The sequence below is a fragment of the Condylura cristata genome, unplaced genomic scaffold (genome assembly GCF_000260355.1).
Source record: "Condylura cristata isolate star-nosed mole 26May11 unplaced genomic scaffold, ConCri1.0 scaffold00025, whole genome shotgun sequence".
Lineage (NCBI taxonomy): Eukaryota > Metazoa > Chordata > Mammalia > Eulipotyphla > Talpidae > Condylura > Condylura cristata.
In genome coordinates, this window is record NW_004567126.1 from 4,665,453 (window position 1) to 4,683,696 (window position 18,244).

The 18,244-nt window shown below is 35.0% G+C and overlaps 1 protein-coding gene across 2 annotated transcripts in view; it reads left to right on the forward strand.

Annotated features, from left to right (window-relative positions):
• Positions 1-18,244, forward strand: part of GRIA4 (glutamate receptor, ionotropic, AMPA 4) — a 337,046-nt gene that overhangs the window by 110,848 nt on the left and 207,954 nt on the right. For both annotated transcript variants that reach the window (XM_004689063.1, XM_004689061.1), the window contains exon 4: positions 13,611-13,850. In XM_004689063.1, coding sequence (XP_004689120.1) covers positions 13,611-13,850 — 240 coding nt within the window. The remainder of the gene's footprint in view (positions 1-13,610; positions 13,851-18,244) is intronic.

Sequence of the window (18,244 nt, forward strand, 5' to 3'; positions counted from 1 at the left end):
TGCTGAGGGGAGCAGCGGGCGGGTCAGGAGAGGTCTGCCGCGCCATGAGGATCTCCTCCGGGGCAGGCGGGGATCGAACTCATGCGGAAGTGGCTTAAGCTTCTTTGTGCTGTGCTTTAACCCGCTGCACCACTAGGGAGGGCCAGGTGACCACCATTTTTTATCATCAGAATGTTCATAAATAATCATAAAAGATTCTGCTGAAAATTCAAATTTCCCAGCCACATTGGGTCCCTCTTGGCAACATTCACATGGGGATTAGCGATATTAGGGCCTTCAATGGGGCACCTACTTGCATGTTGTCTTGGGTAAGCTTTACAGGTCACCTTCCCTGCTTTTCCCCTAAAGGAACTGGACTTTGCCACCTCCATTGAGAGAAAGTTATTGTTCAGTGAATAATCAGGTGACTGAAGAGCCAGAATGAAAGTGTAGTTATTCTATACTTCTCTTAAAATATAAGGGTTGGCTATATTACAAAACTTTTATATTTGAAATATTCATGATGATTCGTAAAACTGTGGATCTTCATATTGTATAATTTCTTTAATTTTTTTTTTTTCACTAACAGGCCAAACCAAATTATTTGGAATTTTTGTCTCCCTATTTAGTAGATAGTACAGTGTATCTCTTCATGGTACAGTTAGTACAGTCTTAATCTCTTCATCACTTAGCATAAATTACCTTATTGATATAGTCAAACCTTGTATGGCATAGTTTCTTTACTGGCTTGGAATGAACTCCATTTTATTAAGAAACAGAAACACTTAAATTTCAATTTTTTTTAATTTGTTTTAATATAAAACCTTAATTATGTCCCAAGTGCTTCTAACTATTCTAAGAAACAGAAAAGTTACTGGAAAAAATAACATTTTAGTGTAAAAGCTAAGAAAAATGTATTTCAGGTTTTAATTTTTTTAAAAGATATATTTTCTTACATACAGAACTGGGGTACAGGCCAGAGGTGCAGGGGCAGTGAGTGCACAGTCAGAGTGGGAAGCAGAACAGGTAGATCAACAAAGCATACTGCTGAGGGGAGCAGCAGGAGGGTCAGGCGAGGTCTGCTGTGCCATGTGGATCACCTCCAGGGGGGGAATGGAACTCACACTGAAGCGGCTGAGACCAACTTGCAGTGCTAGCCCATTGTGCCACCAGGAAGGGCCACAAGTTTTAATGTTTTAAAAGGATTATTATGTAGTGACTATTACATCAAGGCATATTCTATTATAATTCCTAGTCCCCAAAAGCATTTTCTGTTTTCATTTCTTACACACAGTCACACTCAGACATGCAAACAGAGTATATTAATAATATAATTTGAGCAAAACATCATAGTTTAACATCATAAGTAACAAAACAGCTGTTTCATTGGTATATAGTCAACTGATAATTGAGCATGATTGTAAAGGGTTTCATAAATTAGAGTTAATTACAATTTTCATCTATGAAAATTCTAGAGGTGCTAGTGAGAATTGTCTTTCTTCTTCCTGCTTAGTACAACTTCCAGATACTTAACAAGTTGTTCTTGAAATTTGAATGTAAACAAAGTAATATATCACAACACACAAAGCAGCTACTTAAGATATTACTGACATCAACTACTGGTTCTAAGTTATATTCTAGAATGGGAAGAATTTTTTTGTGTACATTTTTATATATGTGAAAAAAAAATAAACCATACAGATATTTGATATTTCTATCTACCTTGGTTACTATCACTTTTCTTCCAAGATTTTGTGCAATTTGTTTTAGAAAGACACAATCACCCCCAACACACTTCCCCCAAATATTGAAATATTGGCTACTGCAGTCTTGCTTGAATGAGCAGTGTGTGTGTGTTTGTCCTTATAAAATTGACAGCTAAAATTTGCTTTAAGAAGAGCTTTCTAACAAGAAACCAATTTTCCATAATCCCTTAAGACCTACTTCTGCTCCATGAAGTATAAGTATTATAGTGCTTCTTCCAGTAGCAATAAACATATAATGGTCAAAATCCCTTCAGCAGAGCAGGATGAAAGAAGTGCTTAACCAGTGTTGTTGTTGTTGTTTTTTCAAGTGGTATTGTAGAATGAACATGAACTTAGGAATCAGAATTGGTTTGAAATTTTTCTTTCATCTCTTAAATTTATGAAGTTATACAAGTTTCCTAACTTCACCAAATGTTATCTTAAAGAAATAGTAAAAAGAGGAGAATAATGTCTACCTTGTAAGACTGTCATAAAATTTGAATGAGATGATTAATATAAAATAACTTACAGAACCAGACACATAGAGATTTAATCATTGCTAATCCCCTTCCCTTTTCTAGTTAGCTGCCTGGATGACTTCCACATTATTAGCCAGGACCTTAGAATGTATGTACTATGCACCCTTCTAATGAGAATGCTTACTCTCTATATATTTATATCTCCTTTGATATATACACAGAATAAGCATTCCCATTTAAAGTGTGTAACCTGTGAATTCCAAATTAATTACTTGTTAACTAACTTTGATTAATTGTATTTAAATACAATGAAGTATTATAATCTTTTGTGAAAACCACTTTACATGTTAGTTTTGCTTCAAGTGACTTTAAAAGATTAGTATGGGTCAATATTTTCATGAATCTCAAGTATCTTTTACAATTGACCTCTTTTTAGTCTCCCATTAATTTGGTTATCTATTCCACAAATATTTATTGTCTATCACCTATGTGCCAAGCATTATGTTGGATGCTGGAGGGGAACAAAAGACGATTAAAATAGTCAGAGACCTTACTACTGTGGAATTATGTCTAGTAGTATAGACAGACATTAAACAAATGTCACAAATTTCGCATCTTGAATACAGGATAATACTTCAAGTTATTCAGGAAGCATAATATTCATGAGAACAGTTGTTTCTAAAACCCACTCAAATATCTGCCAAATATTATTCCATTCCATTTTTAATTTGATGTTATCCACTTCCATGATGTATTTAAATGCTTTTCAGGAAGACAGCTGTGTCTCATCTGATGAAGAAAAGCTTTCAACATATTATTTAGGCCCTTGAAAATGTGTTTCACTAGCATAAAAAGAATCCTACTGCAATTTTGTGACTCAGTTATATGGTATAAAATATAGATGATGAATCAAATGTTTCCATTTAGGAACCACTTTAAGGTAAAAATATGTTTCAAATCCTTGAATGTTAAACAGTAAATCACTGGGTTCTGTTTCGTCTACATTTTTCTTCATGATTGTAAGTTGACAAGTAAAGAACCAGACATCTATGCTGTGATTTAGAATTGGTTACTACCTCTCCTCTCACCTCCCTTCCATCTGATAAACCACTTGTAGTCCTTATGGTTTTATAATAGTAATATAAAAGATCAACACGATCTTTGCAGCACCCAAGTGACTGCCAAGGAAGCCATCTTTATACCCAATGGAATCTTACTTCACTTGCTGAGTGTTGCAAATTGCCTTCTGCTTCTTCCTTTAGAGGCCTTGGAAACAAAATGAGCCATGTGTTCCCATTATGATAGCCTGACTCTGGGAAAAAATGTGCAAACAAGCCTGTATATTTTTACTGAGCTCTCAATTAGTTTAATTTAGTATTGAAATGTGCTTTCTAGTTGAGATGTAATAAAACTGAAGGGGAGCATGTGTAGGGCTGTGTAAGTGCAGCTCATAATTATACCTCATTGTGATCTTTGATGGCATTGTCCAGAAACAGCCTCAGAGAAGACATCTGAGAAAGCAAAAGTACTTAATTGCGATATAATTAAAATGAAATATTTTTGTGTAATTTGCATTTCAACGTGTCGTTTATGATGATTAGCTTCTGTAGCTTTATGTACTATAGCTAACCATCATTTAGAATTCTAATAAAATTAGCTTTTACATATTAATAACCTATGATAATGCCTTACAGACATAAAATAATGAATTCTGGGCTCAGCATGCCCTAGCTACCATCTGATAGAGCCTTTCCAACAGGAACTTATCATTTTAACAGGAGGAACTTATCATTTTAACAACAATGGTCAGATAAAGATGATGATTAAGAATATGTCCTAATTGTAAAGATTTCAAGTAAACTGTCAGTGTTTTAAGAGAAAATATTTCTAAAAAATAGGGTGAGTAACTTATTTTAAAATATTAATGGCAATACTTTAAAAATTAACAGGTAGAAATTAGGAAACTACAGAGTAAAAGACAATAATCAGGATTGTCTAGGACCAAGAGCTATGGAGGGGAATTTGGAAAACATGGCAAGACTTAGAATTAATAGTATTTCACATGCAACTCCAGACTATGCTACTGTATTAATTCACAGATTCTTTATATTCTAATTCATTTGTCTGTTTGTTTTTGTATTGTTTTGTTGTGTTTTGTACTGTAGTAACAATACACTTTTTTTCCCCCTTTCTCTTATTTGGTTCTCTTAAGTTCTTCCTATAAATGAAGCCATTCAATATTTTTCTTTTTCCTTCTGACTTATTTCACCGAGCATAATCCCTTCCACCTCCATCCATGTTGCTGTGAATGGCATGAGTTTATCTTTTTTCGATTGCTGAGTAGTATTCCATTATGTGTGTGTGTGTGTGTGTGTGTGTGTGCCACTTATTGATCCAGTCATCTAGTTTTGGGTATTTGGGTTGTTTCCAAGATTTACCTACTATAAGTAGTGGTGCAATAAACATAGGGATGCATGTATCCTTTTGGATTCATGTTTTTGTGTCCTTTGGGTAGATCCCTAGGAATAGAATGCTGGGTCATATGGTAACTTCACTACTCCATTTTTAGTAGTCTGAAGAATCTCCATACTGCTTTCCATATTGGTTGTACCAGTTTGCATTACCACCAACAATGTAGCAGTGCTCCTTTTTCACTGCAACCTCACCAACATTTCTCTCTTACCAGAAACCATAACCTCATTCATTCAAAAAATATTGAGTGCTTTCCATGTGCCAATTTTAGAGTCTGAGGATACAAACTGCCTCCATTTGTAGAACTCACATTATCCAAAGAGGCAGAGCCTGATATCAGAGCAGGAGGATGTTCAATTCTTAGGGTTCCATCCATGTAGAAGGTAGAAAAGTTGGGTCAATGGACTTATGCTTACATCGACTAACCCATGAGATCTTCAGGACCAGAATATACCCAGAACAATGCCTTTCATTTTACCATTCTCTTAAGTTCATCTATACCTGATGCACAGACTGGTCTCAAACTCTGCCCTAATTCTCTCTTCAAAATGTAGTCACTAGTTAATGTGTTTTTTCAAATACCATTTTTTGTTTGTTTAAAGTAAATGAACTGTAGGCCAGAGTAGGTATAGGCTAGGGGTTCTGGGAGGATGAAGAGGTAAGAGGATTCACCAAAGAAAGAATGAGGAGGAGAGTAGGTAAATTTATACTGCTCAGGAAAGCAGCAGGCCAAACAGGAGTGATCTACTTTGCCATATGTGAGTTAGCTCCCTGGCCAGGGATTGAACTCAGGCTGGGGATGGAACTCAGGCTGTGGTGGTGATGACACTAAGACTTAACCCCTACACCACCGGGAGGCCCCAATCACCATTTTAAAGATTATTTGAACTGGTAAAATAGCAAATATAATACATAGACATATATATGTACACACACACACACATATATATATGATATATATGTGGAAGAGGCTTATAACCATGACAATTATGAGTTGGAATGGAGTTCTTTATGGAGAATTTGTCCAACTTGACCTTCCAGCGTGTTCTTTTCTTACCTACTGCTGTGCTTAATCAAATATAAACATCCTGTAGACTTCTCTCTTTTTTTTTCTTTAACATACCTGCTTTTCCTCACTTTTTTCCCCAAGTATTTTCCCCTGAATTAATCAACTCAACACATTCTTTATTTGGTTAACTAATGTTATAGTTGGTATCAATTAAAACAAAGTTCATACACTTCCCTATCCCAATATTAATAGACAGGATTTTGATTAATATTATTCTAATAGTTGCTACTGTAAAATGCCGAGTATGTGTATAAACATACCTATGATATGTGTGCACACATAATACACCTAATATGATAAAATATGAGTGTGACAAAGTAAGACTAAGGAAAGTAAGGAGAATTTGCTAGAAAAAAAAATCTACACAAATGGGAATGATAATATGTAAAAAGATCAACATTTTTAAGAGAAATCACAAACATAAATTTAGATGAAATTCCTACTGTAGACCACAGCATTTTAGAATCACAGGAGCAAAGACTTGTAGATTCAGAATAATTACTGGTTTATAACAGTTTTTTTTTTATTCTAAATATTAGATTTATTTTATATGCTCAACAAGTTTACAGGAAAGTAAGGAAAATACCCAAAGTAGAGAATTAGGAATCCAAAACTAAGAATGGACAATCTGACTTCCCTGGGATTCAAGTCCAGTGTTTGAGTAGGGGCCTGATACTGAGCATAGACCTAACATGAAGCTGGACCTGAGACTACCACATACTGTGAGAAAGCATGCTCCCAGGCTTGCCTTAAGTTCTGCATGCTACAAAAAATTTTAATTGTCTCCAATGAGAATAGTTTACAAAATTGTCTGCCCTTGTGTCAATTTCCTATCAAAATGTACATGCTCTGCACTATATAAAATATATATGTCATATATATGTTATAGATATATAGTGTCAGTCAGTTAGAGACTAAGAAACTCACATATGTGCACACAGACGTACATTACATATAAACATATTGAGGTGCTTGACAGAAGTAAATGCAGAATCACTTGGCAGAAATATTTTTCTAAAACATATTTCTCTAATTTATCACACAGAATTTTCCAGGACAAAGATGGTTGTCATGAAAGCTGTAGTTATGACAGTTAATAACTGAAAACAACCGAAATGCTCAATATTAAGACATTTTTTTAAAATAAACATTGCACTTAATCTCAAGTAGTCTTAGATTATTTTTTTAAAAAGTATCCATTGAATACCTACATATTGATGCCTTCTTAAGTACTGCATATAAACTTAGTTATTATTATTTGTTTCTAGATAACAAAATAACTTAATGGTAATAACTTAAAATGAAATCAGCTACTTACATGTTTTGATTTTTGCAACAAATGTCTATTCCATATTGTATCAAAAGGGACTTTTTTTTTTTTAAAGATTTATTTATTTGTACATACAGAACTGGGGTACAGGCCAGAGGCTCAGGGGTGGCGAGAGGCTTCACCAGAGACAGAGTGGGGAGCAGAACAGGCAGATCCACGAAGTACACTGCTGAGGGGAGCAGCGGGCGGGTCAGAAGAGGTCTGCCACGCCATGTGGTCACCTCCGGAGCAGGTGGGAATAGAACTCATGCTGAAGTGGCTTTAGCTTCTTAGTGCAGTGCTTTAACCCGCTGCGCCACCAGGGAGGGCCACAACAGGGACATTTTAACAAAAGTATCCATTTATAGTAGAGCAAAGGTTATTTTGCTGTCAGCTTAGATCTTTTTTTGGTGCTGAGAGACAAGTACCTTGGTTCTTTCCTCTGTGGGTCCATTTCACATGGGCTTCACCACAGCATGATGTCTGAGAGAAAAAATATGTGCCTCCAGAGATAGCATGTACTTAGTATCAAAAATCACATAAAATCCCTTCTATCATATCTTTATATGCAAGTCACCTGTGCAGCCCAAGTAGAAAGAATATTTGAATGGGGAAGTGGCAGAGTGCTAGAATATATTTTGATATGGTAAATACTGCTGCAGTCATTTTTGTAAAACTTACTATAGCAGAGGGGTTGTGAAAGACAATTAGCTACATAGGTGAGAGGTGTAACAAGAAGATCCAAATTAGATGACAGTTGGGGGATCATGATTACATCGTTGAACATTAAAGGCAGAGAACTGGCCATTTTCACCTTGGAATTATATTTAGAGAGAAGAGGTAGGTAAGGAGAGGAGAATTGGAATATTTACCATCTTTAAATGAGCAGGCAGAAAAGGGGTACCTAGACAGAACAGAGGAAGGCAAGTTGTAGTGTTAGAAAACCAGGCTAGGTGTTTTGGGGAAGATGTGTACAAAGGTGTGAAACAGCAGAGGATTTCAGGAACTAACCCATAAGATTCAGGGTGGGGCCTCCCTGGGACTTCCCTGGGGCACATCAGGTAAGGAAGCAGCACTGCAAGCTAGCTGCAGCTGCTTTAGTGCTAGTTCCATCCCCGGCCTGAAGCTGACCCACATGGTGAGGCAGACCTCTCCCGTCTCACCTGCTACTCCCCTCAGCATTGTACTTTGTTGATCTTCCTATTCTGCTCCCCACTCTGTCTCTGGTGATCATTTCACCATCCCTGCACCTCTGGCTTGTATCCACTCTGTATGCATAAATAATTAAATCTTTAAAAAAAAAAGAATTAGGGTGTAGTCGCTCATTAGTAGTAGTAGTCCAAGTGGTTTTGGTGAATAGAAGTATAACCCAAAATGAGTTGGACATATTATAAAGTGTAAAATGAAATTTTCGCCTCCAATAATGGTGCCTAGGAAAAGGCAGAGGTATGAAGCACAAGATTTAGAATGTTCTATTTTATGAAGTAAAAAAGCAATTAGCTAACTCAAAAGCATTTGGTAGAAGCCTTGATAGCAGAGGTAAAGTGAAAATCCAGGAGGTACAGCAGGATGGTAGGTATGGTTCCTTTTGTCCAATCTGCAGTGCTCCAGAAACATCAGCCTGGCACATGGATTTAAGGCCCCCAACATGAGCAGCACTGAGCTTAGACCATGTGATTTAATTTATATGCAGTACAGGACTAAAATTATCACAAATTATATAATAATTTGAGTTGGATTGACATCTGGAATAAAGCTGGGTGAGTACCTGACAAAAAGACAGATATAATTAATGGACACCATCACGTTAAAGATGAATGAATTATTACTATGTATTTATATTATGTGTTTATTTACATAACATACAAGCCAAGTGATCTCATTAGTGAAGCAGAATATAGAATATGTGCTTAAAATTATGATTGGATTATTTCACTGGAAGTCTTACTTTGATTAGTGTTTGTATCCCAAAATAGGTAATGGTATAATAGAATCACATCTACTTAGTGACTAAGCACTTAATTCCTGTTTCTTTTATTGAGCCATGTTATAAAAGAACATTAAAATTCAGCTTATTTTCCTTTTGTGTATTCTGAACACATTCCTATTCAAATTAATTTACTCTTTAATTTAGGTAAGCATTTGTATAGTTATAGAAGTTCCACTGTTTGAATAATTATTATGTATGCTAGGCAGTGATAGATGTCATAAATTATAATGAGGTGAATGGATTTGAGTGTTTGCAAAGTTCTACATATAATATAAATATGGGAATAATTTTAAAATGAGACTATATTAAACCAAATGAAATATTATTCAGGGTGTCACACTGACAGTAACATTTAACTGACAGTCTAGTCACATACATAGGAAAAACAATAATCCTCAACCTCAATTGCAAGGCCTATAATCTAGATTAACTGGACAAAATACAAATTAAAAGAATAATACCGAAACTAAATTGAAGAGAAGTAAAGTGACAATGCAGTCAGAAACAGAGTTATTAATGTAATACTGCAGTTTTAAGTATGTCTGTAAGCAGCTGCATGACAGGACAGATGACTTAAAAAGATGCTTATGATAATTCAAATGAATGAACATAAAAGTAGAAAATAATCAAATATAAAAAGTAAGTTTGCTGAGGCTCAAATGAAGTAAGTCACTATTTAAATAGTATAGGAGGCACCAGAATAGTGCTAGGTCATAATGATTAGATTAAAAACTGTATTAATAGGGGGGATTGCAGTAACTGGGGGGACTTTATGCAGAATACATAAGTTGTGAATTTATTTTGGAAGTGTGCTACTTTTGCAAATAAAACTTTATCATGAAAGTAGTTCAGTGTTTGAAACAGGTCTTCCCTGGTGGTGCAACGAGTTAGGAAGCAGCACTGCAAGCTGGCCACAGACACTTCAGTGCCAGTTCGATACCAGCCCCAGAGGTGACCCACATGGCACCGCAAACCTCTCCTGACCTGCCCGCTGCTCCCCTCAGCAGTGTACTTCATCTATCTGCCTGTTCTGCTCCCCACTCTGTCTCTGGTGAAACCTCTCACTGCCCCTGGCTTGTACTCCAGTTCTGCATGCATGCGTGCATTAATTAATTAATCTGTCTTTAAAAAGAGAGGGAAAGTAATTCAGTATTTGAAATAGATGAAATCAGGAGTGCTGTTGGATTGGGTGTGGGGTGCGGGATAAAAGAGGAGGGAGGGAGGATAAAGGTACAAGGTGAAGAAGCCCCCCTGCCATTTCCATCTCAAGAGTCTTACAGAATACAATGCAAATCCTCCTGTAATAGGTGGAGGAAGCCAGAGACTGTTAACATGTGGTGACCCCTGGAGGGAGTTGCTGGTGAGGATAGATGGCCCCAGGGAAAATGCCTAAAAGGTATGGCATTTTTGGGATGGAGACTGATAGGAAATATAAGAGACTCCAGAAGCAGCCCTTGGGATTCTGTGTTCAGGATTCAGCACTTGAGTATTCAGCGACTGGGATTTAGCATTTTTGGACCTTCAACTAAAGATCAGTTCTTTCAGCCCCCTCAGTGCTGAACTTCCAGAAGGCTGTTGCAGGCCCCTGAAGGATGGAGAGGTTTCCAGCAGCCAACCTCAGAGGGGCAAAGTTTGGAGGCTTTGCTTGCTTTTCCCTGGTTTATGAAATAAATCACATTGTTATTGTTCTAAGTCTGAGGAGTCTTGGAATTGTGCTTGCAAGTGAAGAACTTAGATAGTGACTGGTAAATGACTTGGTCAGTGTCTTTGGCCAGTTTTTATACCCCCTGCTGCCTTAATACCCTAAGGAACTCTTGGAATGCCTAGTAAAATACAGTTTGAAAACTCAAACTTAATCATGGTCTAACTTTTAAAACCCCATAAAAGAAAAGAGTATGTAAATGTTCGTTTTATGCCAGAGTTATTTAAAGTACATGACCTATAAATCCTCCTCATGTACATTTTCTATAACCAGTATTCAAACTTCTGAATAGTTACAACATCAAACTAAATGTCAAGATACCAGATTTTTAATTCTAAACTCCCCAACTTTAACATTTTTCAGTAAAATGAAATTAAAGTTAATTGAGACAGACTATTTACTACATGAAGATTGAGAGGAGGTGCTCAGTGTGCACAAAAATCAAGATAGCAGAAAGTATGACAGCTTAAAGATGCTGGCCAATTCCAGATTATGTGCTAAATATATAGCACTTACAAAAATAGACCCTTGGCTTGGTGGAACATTCATAAGGCCCATAAGATCCCATCCAGCAACTTGATTTATCCAACCACTTACATTACAGGAAATGAATTGAATTAAAACCCGAGATGCCTGAATGTTACATTATATGTTTCGTCTTTTGCCAGAAAATTGCATCCAGTCACTCTGTCAGAATAGGCCTTCCAGGATGGTTGGTCTATTCAGTTAATCACATTCTGTTTCCTGGGTGAGCATAGAATGAGAATTGGATGTTCTTTCTTGTTAGAATTTCTGTACAAATTCCAATGCAATATCCATGAAAATAACTGGCATTTGTTCTACACAATCTGAATATCTCTGTTCTTGGTTTTGGATCAACTGTGCTTTTTTATCCTTTAATCCTTTCACTCTTTCATTAAGTAATAGTTTTAGTCTTAGTCTATACACACACACACATATATGTATATATGTATATGTATATATGTGTATATATATATGTATAGACTAGGATATATATATATATATATGTATGTATAGACTAGGATAATACTATACTAATAGGATACACAAGAAATCAAGTGTTGTGTTATGCAAACACAATTGAATTGGTCCTATTATTTAATAATATATATAATATATATATCATCTCATTTAATCGTTGGAACATTGTTCACATGTAGCTGAAACAAGAAACATGAAGTAACTTAGCCAGATCACCTAACAAGTAAAAATACTAGGGTTTGCACTTCTTATTAGAGTTTGCCATCTGTGTTTTATTTTATTTTTTAAAAGATCGATCTTATTTATTTACGCAATAAGGTCAAACATCTGGTGAGTAAGAGGATTCACCAGACAGAGTGGGGAGCAGAATAGGCAGATCTGTTGAAATACACTACTGAGGGGAGCAGCAAGAGAGATCTGCTGAGCCACATGGCCGGGAATCAAACTCATGCCACAGTGGCTAGTGATAGCTTGATAGCACTGTTGACTTTAACCTCTATGCCACCAGGGAGGCCCAACTGTCTGTATTTTAATGTAATTTCTATCCTTGTCTTGTCCGTTTGAATATAAAACCTTGGCCCTTAGTTGGAGTTTAGATTTCCCAGAACACATATAGTAGCTCTTAAAGTTTGTCATTTAAAGAAAAATCACCAGCATTCACTTTCTGTTTATTGTTACCCTCCTCTGTTTATATTGCACATATGAGACTTTATCCCCAAATTCAAGAGGCATAAAAAATGAGAAAAGAAACCCCTACCGTGTTTATTAATTTCTTTTATTTAATTATGATCATAATTAAAGAACCTGCTAAACAAAACAAAATCTAATTTCTTTAAATCACAGTAAATTACTTCTAAGATAGATACCTCTGAATTATATCACACTCCAGGTTTTTAATGAACTTAGTGATTAAAATTAACTAAAATCAGAAATCAACAGTTTAGTAGAACTGTAGATCTCTTAAATTAATTGTGTTATGGTAAGCCATAACAACTCACAATTCTAAGTTTTATTTTACTGTACAAATAGAGGTTTGTATCTTTAAAATGTAAATCAGATTTCTTTAAAATGTAAATTAGAACAAGTCACCTAAGTTTGAACTAGAAATCAATCATCTCAAAAGAATGACCAGAATTTGACTAGGCAGGAATTTTTTACCCTTCATTATGAATTTGCCTCATTAGCTAGACAATAGCAGTATGAAGGTGAGGCCATCTCACAGTGGGCGGACTCTATACCTTTGGGCTTTGGAATTGCTTTGTCTTAACTTCATGCAGCTTGCTGCAAGCCCACTAAACATCAAGAGAGCCCAAATAGTGACTTTCCAGTCAGCTTATCTGTCTTCCAAAGTGATCCAAGAGTACACCAAAGGTGTGATTAAAAAATAGGTGTGCTATTGGGCCCTCCCTGGTGGTGCAGCAAGTTGAAGGACAGCACTGAGAAAAGATATGTAATTTGAACACTGCTCCAATCAGTATCTAAGAGTTTTGAAAATACATTGTATTTTTTGTATATAGGAAAATGCAGAGAAAAATTTGGACGTGCCTCTTTTGAAAGTTTACCATATGATTTGCTACATTATCATGAAATGTCATATATTTACTTCAATCAGATTTCTCTTTAATTCAAATTGGCTTCTTGTAGAAGGAAACATATATTCACTTATCTCACTCAATGCAAGGCATTGAGTACAAGCTCAAGAATTCATTAATTGATCATACAATTAATTGTGCACTTCACACTGCTTAAATTGTATTCCCAACATAGCAATGAGTCAATTTTTTTTTGTTTAGTTTAATAGACTGTAGATTTGGAAGTTAAGAATTTTAGAGTGTACTAATTGTTTGTTTTCTTTTGTTTCAGTCTGTTCCCAGTATTCTAGAGGAGTATTTGCCATTTTTGGACTCTATGATAAGAGGTCAGTACATACCTTGACCTCATTCTGCAGCGCCTTACACATCTCCCTCATCACCCCAAGTTTCCCTACTGAGGGGGAGAGCCAGTTTGTGCTGCAGCTAAGACCTTCCTTACGAGGAGCACTCTTGAGTCTGCTGGATCACTATGAATGGAACTGTTTTGTCTTCCTCTATGACACCGACAGGGGTAAGTCACATTCCACATCTACATGAGTACTTATTTTTCCATTTTGCATGGATGATCTTGTATCGTGTGTGACCCAGCAAAACATAGGTGTTTTGATTCTTAATATGGCTAAAATTAGAAAATGGTGGATGTGTATTATCAGTGACTCGTGAAGAAAGTTTCTTATTAGCTGACATTCACAAGGTTACACGTGAGCAAATCATGCTTTGGTCCTATAATTGAAATTAAGATAATTAAGTTTTTCTAATTTTCTATGATGATATTTCAGGTTACAATGATAATATAAATATGCCTTTTACTCAGGTGCAAATAATTTAATATTTAAAACATCTGAAAATAGTAGCAGGTTGAAACTCAGTTGAGCATGAAATACAAAATATTAAATGAATTATGGCAGAATCCTGACAATGAGAACAGAGATTTGGTTCTAAAGCTTCTGCTGGTTTGCAGCATTCTATTTGATCTTTATCTATATAGTTCTATAAAGATTAATGAGTGATACTCAATGTGACTTATGTTATAGAAAATTAATGTGGGTAACTAATGTTTGCTTACCAATAACCGTACATTTTTGTACAATGTCTGATATAATTTAAACCCATCACTGAAGGAGTTCCTGTATTTTTTTTTAATTCTGATTTTTGATTAATTACTAGAATCACAACAACAACATTACCAAGTAAACATCAAGGGACCACCTGTATGATTTTGTCTTTAGTCCTTTTTTCTTGAAAATAGAAGTCAAGAAGTCACCCTCACTGTTCCACTTCTTACCAATCATAAATCACTCCAAAATTTCTTAGTCCTCTTTAACAGTTGCTTCAACATGAATTGTGCTGTCTTCTCATTGTGTTGCCTTCTTATTAGTAACCCAATCCAATTTCAACATAAATACCTTTATTCTAAGCTGTAATTGCATATGTGAAAAAAAAACTTGTAGGAAAATGGCCATTTATTTATTAAGGTTCAGAAAGATCATTCTGCTATGACACCACCAGGTTTCTCAATATTCTGTGTGTTAATCAGATACTTGAAAAGAACAAGAATATTTTTCTTCCTTTGAAATTATGCTCATTTTATAAGTAGAGGCTCACAGCCCAATTTATTTATTTTTAGATACTTTGCTTAAAATTATTTGTCACTCTGAGTCACTGAAGTATGAAATTAAGATTCACAAATGTTAACTAAGAGCCATTCATATTTTCTTAGCAGATGAAAAAAAAATATTAAAATAATTTTTAAATAATGTATAAAACTTATTACAAAGATAAAGATAAAATAACTTACAAAACCTATTATAGTATGTATGGTCTTATATATTATATATATAAATATTATATGATACAATTGGCTATTATTTCTAATACTTTACTGTTAATAGGACCTGCTTATCTAAATATTCTTCCTGTTTTATATAACGGCCTTTTTATGAATATGAATTTCTCCACAAACTTGGGTGGAATATAACTTTCTGATGCATCATAAGTACTTTTTTGGAATGAGGTATTTCATTGTTCCACTTAATCATTTTTGAACTCTTAATCCCTATAGTGATATAATGATCTATTAAGATGCAGGAGTGTTGCTAACTATATCTTAAAATAGTGCTTTATGTTGAATTATAGCCAAAAAATGGAATGATATTCATTTTTTTCTGATACAGACCTGTGTTCCAATCCTGGTCTGCTAATGATTGGCTACCTGTTAGGAAGAAAAGAGGAAGGGGGGAAGGAAAAAAGGAGGGAGCTAGGGAGGAGAGAGAGAGAGAAGGAGGAAAGAAAGGAAAAGGGAAGATTGTACTGTTTTCAGGTCCATTAATGTCTTTATAGTTCATATTCCATATATTCCCTGGGAATGGTGAATGTAAGAGAATACAGTGTTCTTTTTATCAGCAAGTTTTCAATGAAAAGAGATGTGCTCATTTTTTTTTTTAATTCATGCCTTAGTTTTCAATAAGTTATTATTAAATTTATCGATAGCAGCACTTGGATAGGTTCTAAGAACACATAGATGAGCAAAACACTCCTAAAAATGAATTAATTTTATTGATAATGACTTCTTTAGGAAACAGTGTCTACTTGACACACAGAAACTTACCTTTGATATTTTTAGTTTTAATTTAGAAAACACTGATTTTCCAAAAAGACCATTTCCCTTTTTTGGTATAAATAGAAAATGTCATGTGGATACAAACTTTGATTAGATTTTTGAGTTACTAAAGTGACCCACTCTCCCATCCACACTACCCAAGAGTTTTCCTGATGATGGGACGGTTGTTTAGTCTCAGTTGTCACACGTGACAGTCACTGTTGAGTGCTTGAAATGTGACTGGTGGGGCCTCCATGGTGGCACAGAGAGTTAAAATTGCAACATTGCAAGCTAGCAGCATTAGCTGCTTCCATGCAAGTTCAATCCCCACCCTGGAGGTGACCCACAAGGCACTGCAGACCTCTCCTGACTGGCCTGCTGCTCCCCTCAGCAGTGTACTTTGTCCATCTGCCAGTTCTGCTGCCCACTCTGTCTCTGGTGAATCCTCTCACTATCCCTGTGCCTCTGGCTTGTACTCCAGTTCAGTATGAAAAAAATAATAAAATAATTTTTTTTAAAAAATAGAAATGTCACTTGTGTACTGTGTACTGTGATACTACACTTTATATTTCATGTGATTTTCGAAATTTAAGCTTGACTACACACATTTTCCCTTGGACTTTGTATTGGACAACAGTTTCTTTAAACCCTAGCTCACAGGAAGCCATATATTTCACTTTAAGTAAAATTTCCAAACCTCTTTGACTCATATTTTATGATATAAAAAAAAGAATCTAGAGAACACTTCTTGTATTATCCTTTTTTAGAACAAGTTTCATATTGTACTGTGTATACATTTACATATATTTTCTTCCCTCAGAAATGTAAGCCCTCCTCCAGCAATTGCTATATGTTTTACATGTATCCTTTTATATATAGTAGCCCTAGGTAGGCATACTATATATATGAAGTGAATGAAGTAAATAATCAAATGATGACATTAAACAATTTTAGTGTCCTAAAAACTAAGAATGTAAGAATGTATATTTTTATCAATGGTGCCGCATTTTAGTGGATTGGATAGTTCACTGAATAATCAAAATGAAAAGCTCACCTGTGAGGATATTACTTGAATACAAAGCAGTTTTTTTTTTTTTATGGTGAAAACATATGGATCAAACTGAGCATTGCATTCTTTATTTAGACATAATTAAACTAAATATTTAGAAAGCATAATCAATATTTTTGATAACATAATATGTGTAATTTGTGCAGTGTGGTTTTATTCCATTGGAAATAGTCTTTTCAACGAAAAGAGCATATTTACCTGTGTCAGTTGCCCAGAATTTTACAGTATATGTGATATTTTTAGACCCAGTTAGCACCACTGGTAATAAGGTGAATTTATGACAAAGCAAAAGATGAGGAAACATAAAACTAATACTTTTAAAATTCCTTTACTTTTAATTTACTTTTACTTTTAATTCTAATACTTAAAATTCTATTTTTAAAAACTATTATAATCTCCAGCAATTTTTATCTCATGTCAAAAGTTTTAATAACTCCTCATTCTCTTTAGTGCTTAATCTTCAACATTTTACTCACATGATTGCTTTTAAAACAAAACGTATTAGTTCATGATTGTTAATATCTTGTGTCCATTATCACATTATGTAAATTGTTTCTAGGAGATATATTTTTAGCAAAGCATAGATTTGAAAATTTTCTTTTGGCTTGTTTTCTTTGGCCATATGTATGTTTGTTCTACACATTGCATACATATTTTTAAAAACCTAGAAAACAATGTTGTGATGGATAATTTATAATTTATATACTCTGCAGTTCCATGCTGAAACTTATACAAGAAGTAATGAAGGAATGGGAAGTGAAAGATATTTTTACAGGGAAGGGAGGACTCTTGTTATTTAATTTCTGCTTTTGGTTTTGCTACACAGTATCATGTTCTTAAAAACTTCCTTTTACAAAATTCTTTTACAAAATAGTTGAGACCTAAACAATAGGAAAAGAAACAAATGAAAAGAAAGAGGTATGCTGCTCCTTTAAATGATATTTCTTTTGGTACCCAATAAATAAATCTGCATAGTTTACTTCAGAGAACCTTACTGTTCTCCTATTGATTTCTCAACACCAATTCTCTTCAGTTTTCTTACGTTATCCCATTCAATTGCTCCTTTCTTCTTACTGATGTCGTATTTTGGAGTTCGGGGTCCTTGTGTCCACAGAAGTCACAGACAACATGATTACAGGATCACTAGGGAACTTAATCCTTTCTACTTAACCACCAGATATGGACTCCTAAGATCTCTGTAAACTCACGTCCATAAACTGTGTAGGGATATGGCCGA